General features: G+C 40.2%; 1 protein-coding gene across 4 annotated transcripts; it reads right to left on the reverse strand.

The window, feature by feature from the left end:
• Positions 1-2,207: 2,207 nt before the first annotated feature.
• On the reverse strand, positions 2,208-7,258 carry LOC103388119 (free fatty acid receptor 2-like). Of its 4 annotated transcripts, none has more exons than XM_008322997.3 (2): positions 5,277-5,414; positions 2,208-4,656 (listed from the first exon to the last, which is right to left on the reverse strand). In XM_008322997.3, the coding sequence occupies exon 2, from the start codon at positions 4,438-4,440 to the stop codon at positions 3,424-3,426; it is 1,017 nt and encodes a 338-aa protein (XP_008321219.1). In that variant the 5' UTR covers positions 4,441-4,656; positions 5,277-5,414; the 3' UTR covers positions 2,208-3,423. The 4 variants fall into 4 exon arrangements, with proteins under 4 accessions (XP_008321219.1, XP_024917520.1, XP_024917521.1 ...); XM_025061752.1 differs by lacking the exon at positions 5,277-5,414 and adding an exon at positions 6,492-7,258 and having other exon boundaries at positions 2,212-3,835; XM_025061753.1 differs by lacking the exon at positions 5,277-5,414 and adding an exon at positions 6,476-7,258 and having other exon boundaries at positions 2,212-3,819.

Raw genomic sequence — 7,258 nt, forward strand, 5'->3', positions numbered from 1 at the left:
CAAAGTCCATAGAGAAAGTCAGCAATTTTAGCTTGAAAACCAAATTCTATAAAGAACATGTGATTTTACTTTACGGAGCAAAGTCCATAGTGCTGCCTCTAGTGTTCAGTTTCAGTTTGTGTATCACTGAGATGAAGGTGAACAAATGATTTAAAGTAAAATATAAAATAAAATAAAAAAAACACCTAATCGACGTGATGGAGTGGGTTCTAGATCACAAACGTTTGTGCTAAAATGACCGATTTTTTCCATGGAGTGATGTGAAAGAGTGAGTTAGAAAATCTAACAGCGAGTTGAGGATGTGAACTGATTAGTAGTAAAGATATTGTAGATTTAGCTTGATGCCAATTCAACCTGTTCTGGAGTCCATGTTCTCACTGAGTCTCGGTACATCATACAATCATTATAGAGAAAATACAACTGTCCCTTTAATAAGGTCCATTTTAATACGTCTTGTACCTGTATTCTGTACAGGAGTCTGAACTGATTGTGAATCTCTGTGTAAATGTTGCTCAATGTCCTGAAAATGTTTTTTTCCTGGGTTTTTTTTTTAACTGAGCCCAAAGAAAACACCACAGGTTCCAGTTAAGCACAAGAGCAGGTTCTTCAGCTGTTCACTGTTTTTGTGAGCTTTTTATGGCTCTTTGTCTGTCCTGCTTTTTTTTTCCATTTTGTTTTCCTTTTATTTTTTAAACTGTGACTCATGTATTTGTATAACCATGTCAGCATATCATGCTGCGTTTGTCGATAGCATATAAACATCTGTGTGTACAAACATGTCCTCGTTAAAGAAAACAAAGAAAAAAACATATGAAGAAAAATCAAAAAACACAAAGAAATGAAAACATACTGTCAAGTTTCTCGATGTGGGTTTGAAAAAAAAGCACGTCAGTGTTTGTGTGTGGGTGGATTTTGACAAAAAATAATAATAACAACAAGCAAACTTTGTGTGTGAATATTTATGGAGGATTGGGGCCGGGGGGGCAAATGTGAAGAAAGGCAACAAAGTTAAAGGGAGATTTTCTGCCATCCCAGAAGCTATGTCACTACTGCCACCTGTGGTCTTTTTTGTAACTATGCTCAATTTTAAAGAAAATTTCCCAAAATACATCACAAAATAATGCATTTGATTTTAGTAATAGTGGCATCAAGCACTGCTGCGTCTTTGGGAGATAAAAGCACAGATTTTGTAAACAGATTGGTCTTTGGTTCCTACCTTGTGTCACTTCTTACAAGGCAGGAAGCAACGCAATGTTCCTCCCCAGCTAGATTCTGTTGACGTAACTCTCTTCTTGTTTACGCTTCACCTGGGACGGCAGGATGTGCAGCCACAGAGGCGTCTTGTCGTGTGGTCAAGCAACATTCCCTCTCATGGACAAGTAGAATAGAAGACAAGCGGATCAAGAGCCTTGTCTCTTCAGTTTGATGAGCCTTGAGATAAATACAGGGATTAGATTAGGGATAAGATTAGAGACAACATTTAGACAAATGTATAGGAATTAGAGTTTAAAATTTTGATAACATAAAAATAGCACATGGGATAAGTCCATATATAAGGAGCTAAAGAGTTCTGTCCAAAAAGAAGAACACCGTAAAATTAAAAGTTTAGGTAGATAAAATAAAAAAAATAGCATCCGTTATTCATTACAGAAATAGCATTGCTTAGCATTGTTGCTAATATCGACTAAGAATTAATAAAGTAATACTGACCACTCAGCTTCTCAACCAACTCTAGAATCATTCTCCATATATATTCAAGATGTTCACAGTTAAAAAGTAACATTTTTCGTCTCATAAAATCACATTCACACAGCGCGAAGCAAAGGGTAATAATAACGAAACAAACGACCTACCTGGTAACCGTTACAGGTGCTCTTCTCTCAGTGTAACTTTCAAAGCTAACAAGCGCTACTTCCGGTTTCTACTCGTTCATAAATAAAAAAAAGATATTCCAAAAATTAATTTAAACATCAGATACTATTACATTTACTAAACGATTTGCCTCATATTCAGACAACAGAAAAGGTAGACATAGAATTTGCTTAAATATTTACACTTTAAGTGAGAGTTTTGAAGCCTGGCATATAAAAAAAAACCGAATCCTGGTCCTGGTAGAGTTGGAATAAGATCTACATGTAATAATGGAGATTAATATTTTTGTGTCGACCAAATATGTAGATAGATTGCAAAATTGTGACCAAAAAGAGTGAATTAAGACACCAAAAAATATTTTATTTTACTATTGTTGGCATCTAATAGCAACAGCTGAAAAATATTAGCATTTCTGAGCTTAGCCTTTGCTTTCACACATTTATTTTTGTTTTGTTTCTCACCAAAGGCAGGGTTCGAACATAGCAGCCTTCCTCTTCAAACAGACGCTGCTGTTTGAACACACTGTGCACACAACTATCACATAAAAGAATAAAAAGACAACAGGGACAGACGGCTGCTGCTCTATTCACTGAAGACTGATTTAATAAGTTCAGGTAAACATTCACTAACTGAGAAATCACAGGAAAACCCCAGAGAACTAGAGGAACACAAATCATTTGAAGTGAAACTGAGTGGAGAAACTGAGTGGAGCAGAAAAGAATCCGACAAAGATAGCTATAATTTAGCCCTGAAGTGGCTAAAACTCTGCCATACAACACAGAAAAACAAGTTAGCAAGGTAAGTAGCCCAATGCTAAATGGAAACAGCCTCAGGTTAAAAAAAATTACAACATTAACCCCCCCCAAAAGAATCCTGACTTGTGGGCAAAGATTTGACCATAAATGTAAGTTTAAAAAAATTTAATGTCTGTGTGTACACAGACATTACATTTTTGTTTGTAAATGTTTTATGAAACATGGTTTAAAAGCATGGTTTATTAAAGACAGTATTTGTTAACCACAAATATAGCTTCACCACCGACCCACACACACACACTCAGAGCGAAACACTTATATAACACAGAGCACAGGGTTAGTTCTGAAAATACAAAAACAGACAGATTTTATGGCAAAATACATTTGCCAAAGAATGAGTCCACTTATAAGGAGCTAAAGAGTTCTTTCAAAATACGTAGAAGGAAACGTTTAAATGTAGAAAATCCAAACATTTGACAAAATGCTCCCAATAATGAAGAGCAATCTTAAATTTGCCTCAGATAGAAACAAACACACAGACAGTAACTTCAATATTTACACTTTATAAAAACAAAACTTTAGAAAGCCTACATTTTTAAAAAAGCTAAATGTTTAGAAAGAAGACGATAAAAAGTTCACCAAACAGTGAAAAAACTTCAGCTTAAAAAACAAGTTTTTACATCATTCCATTGCAACAAAAACTGAGATTGTGTTTCCAGAAGAAGGAATTACAGGAAGTTAAATGGGCAGAGGACCGGAAGTCCAACAGATCCTCTCACGCAATGTCACCTCCTGTCTAAGTGGTGTTGGTGTTGCTCTCTTCTTGTTTGCGTTTCATTTCTGTGTCATTTGTGTCAGTTTGAACAGAGAGCTGGTCCAGTGGACCACAGGATGTGCAGCCACAGAGGCGTCTCTTCACCCGGGCTATGATGCCGGCCACGTTCCCCCTCATGGCCGAGGAGGAGAAGTAGAAGATGAGTGGATCCAGACAGGCGTTGAAGGTGCTGCACAACAGAGCCTTGTCTCTCCACTTTGGACTCTTCCACTGGATGAAGCCCACGATGTGGGACACGTTGTAGGGTCCGAAACAGATAGCAAAGACCAGCAGCGTTCCAACAGCCATGCCGATGGCCCGCAGACGTCGGCGTCGGTTGATGTGCTGCAGCTGGGACAGGATCCTGATAAAGTTGATGTAGCAGAAGCAGCAGATCAAGAGTGGGATGCAGAAGAGGACAATGCAGAGCTCCAGACGCACTGGGAGGAGGACCTTTAGCTGAGCATCCGTGAAGTCCTCGTAACAAACTTTGGGTTGTGTGGATGTAGTGACAGACGAGTTTTGACTCAGGTTCTCTGGAGACGTTTTATCCCTAATGAGGGGCATAATGAAGACGATGCTGAGGTGAAGGATGGAGAAAATCCAGAAGAAGATGCTAGCTCCAACAGCGTAGAGAGGCCGGCGCTTCAGTGTGTGCTGTATAGGAAAAGCCACACCCAGGTACCTCTCTACACTGATGGCCGTGAGGCAGAAGGTGCTGTTGTAGATGGTCAGGAAGAAAATGAAGCCTGAGAGAGGGCAGAGAACATAGGGCAGCTGCCAGATGCCGTTGTTCATCACCTCCTGCATCTTGAACGGCAAGAAGACCAGAAACAGTAGGTCTGAAATGGTCAGGTTCAGAAGCAGGATGTCGATGGGCGCAGGCTTCTCACGGACCTTTTTGCAGAAAGTGTAGAAAGCTAGAACGTTGGCAGGTAAACCCAGGATGAAGGTGATCACGTAGACGGACAGACACAGGCCAGTGTGACACTCCTGCATGGTGCTGTCGGTGGTTTAGATGTTCACTGTGGTCGGATGTTCTAGTTTCTTTAATAGATAAAACTTTCAGAAGATTCAGGTCGTCAAAAACCCACAGGAAGAAGAGACGAAGGTTTCTATTGGCTCAGCTGACAGAAACAAACCCTTGAATGCTCTGTGGCTTTCCTGTCCCTGACCACCAGGACAACACTCATCGTCTCCTCCAGAGATTGGATTCTATTGAAGAGAGAGAGAACATCAGTTTTAACCTCGTGTCCATCTGACACTTGTTCATAAAGATTCACTTTTTACATCTGTTTTTCTTGGATGTTCTTTAGAACAAATCAAACCCTGCAGCTGTTGGTTCACTGCTGTCGTCGTCACTTAGTTCAAATGTGATCTTTTGTAACTTTATTGTTTGAAGTCATATGTTAAGATTTTTTTTCAGCCACACAGACTTTTCTGGTGTGGCAGAGTTAGTGCTGTTGGCTCTCAAGTTCCCGTTTGATATTCAAATAAAGACGAGAACTTAAACAATTCATCACCGGTTCAACCTTCTATGGAGCTGTTTTTCTTCTCTGTCTCTGGTTAATTACTGACTCTGTAGAATAACATAAAACCTAATTTCAAAAAAACATAACTGCTCCTTTAATGACTGCTCAGATGAAGTTAACTATAAAACTCCAGGAACAATCTCTGCCACAAGTTACTTTTACTCCTGTGTATGTGGTTGCATGTGATGATAATAATGATAATAATAATAATAATAATAATAATAATAATAATAATAATCACAACATAATAATAACAATAGTAGTAATAACAATCATAATAATAATAGTACATCTTTTTCCTACCCCGGCTGTGATGGAGCAGCTGTGAGTTCGACTGACGCCTGTTCAATATCAAAGGTCGTCTCTTATACCATGGCGACAAAGCAACAGGAGGAGAGGTTTTTTTTTTTACCTCAGAAGAATGTGACAACACAGAAGAAGAAGTGTCTCCACTTTTGAGCAACCTCACTTCCTGCTTTATCGCTCTGGTGGTTCCACAGTTTGAACATTTTCCTTTTTTTCCTCTTTCTAATAAATTCAGATGTTGGTCCATCACCACCAACACTTTTCTCTTTGTTCAATGATGATATTTCAGGTCCAGGAGGAAAAACTCTGTGAACTACACCTTTAAATCCTCCAGGCTACTGCTATTTAATCTGTACTGGAAAATAATTGCTTAGAAACTTTGTTAAATCCTGAGAGTCAAATGTCACAGATGGGTTCCTGTAACTAAGGCACAGGTTCTGTGTCTTTGTCCATGTGGGACAAATGACTCCAAAAGTCAAACTTAAGGCTAAAGAGTTGGCAAAATATAACCAACTAAACTATTTGGTCTCGTATTTAAAAAACAGAAAAGGTGAAATACATAGACATTACCTTTAATATTTACCCTTTATAAAAACAGGTTTTTAAAAGCACAAACATAATTAGCTTAGAAAAAGCTAAATGTACTGTAAAAGGAAGATAAGGTTTCTGTTTTTTCACAAAACGTATCACAGAAAGTTTTGAAAGCTTTAGCTAAAAGAAGACCTGACATGAAACTTTTACATTTTTTAAACATCATTTCATTGCAAAAAGATTGTCTCTTCCGTTTCCAGAAGAGAAATTACATTGGAGTCAAACAGGAAGTGTGCTGGGAAGTGGACAGGAAGTCCAACGGACCCAATTCTCTCATATGAGACGCTACTCCCTGTTTAGTTGGTGTTGCTCTCTTCTTCTTTGCTATTTCTTTTTCTGTCATTCATGTCCATTTGAACCTGGTCCAGTGGACCGCAGGACGTGCAGCCACAGAGGCGTCTCTTCACCTGGGCTATGATGCCGGCCACGTTCCCCCTCATGGCCGAGGAGGAGAAGTAGAAGATGAGTGGATCCAGACAGGCGTTGAAGGTGCTGCACAACAGAGCCTTGTCTCTCCACTTTGGACTCTTCCACTGGATGAAGCCCACGATGTGGGACACGTTGTAGGGTCCGAAACAGAGGGACAGGATCCTGATAAAGTTGATGTAGCAGAAGCAGCAGATCAAGAGTGGGATGCAGAAGAGGACAATGCAGAGCTCCAGACGCACTGGGAGGAGGACCTTTAGCTGAGCATCCGTGAAGTCCTCGTAACAAAGTTTGGGTTGTGTGGATGTAGTGACAGACGAGTTTTGACTCAGGTTCTCTGGAGACGTTTTATCCCTAATGAGGGGCATAATGAAGACGATGCTGAGGTGAAGGATGGAGAAAATCCAGAAGAAGATGCTAGCTCCAACAGCGTAGAGAGGCCGGCGCTTCAGTGTGTGCTGTATAGGAAAAGCCACACCCAGGTACCTCTCTACACTGATGGCCGTGAGGCAGAAGGTGCTGTTGTAGATGGTCAGGAAGAAAATGAAGCCTGAGAGAGGGCAGAGAACATAGGGCAGCTGCCAGATGCCGTTGTTCATCACCTCCTGCATCTTGAACGGCAAGAAGACCAGAAACAGTAGGTCTGAAATGGTCAGGTTCAGAAGCAGGATGTCGATGGGCGCAGGCTTCTCACGGACCTTTTTGCAGAAAGTGTAGAAAGCTAGAACGTTGGCAGGTAAACCCAGGATGAAGGTGATCACGTAGACGGACAGACACAGGCCAGTGTGACACTCCTGCATGGTGCTGTCGGTGGTTTAGATGTTCACTGTGGTCGGATGTTCTAGTTTCTTTAATAGATAAAACTTTCAGAAGATTCAGGTTGTCAAAAACCCACAGGAAGAAGAGACGAAGGTTTCTATTGGCTCAGCTGACAGAAACAAACCCTTGAAGGATCTTTCACA

The sequence above is a fragment of the Cynoglossus semilaevis genome, chromosome 13, assembly GCF_000523025.1.
Source record: "Cynoglossus semilaevis isolate Cse_v1.0 chromosome 13, Cse_v1.0, whole genome shotgun sequence".
Lineage (NCBI taxonomy): Eukaryota > Metazoa > Chordata > Actinopteri > Pleuronectiformes > Cynoglossidae > Cynoglossus > Cynoglossus semilaevis.

Bases quoted from the DNA above. Each gene is read 5' to 3' on its own strand.
- LOC103388119 (XM_008322997.3), bottom strand. From the start codon at position 4,440: ATGCAGGAGTGTCACACTGGCCTGTGTCTGTCCGTCTACGTGATCACC.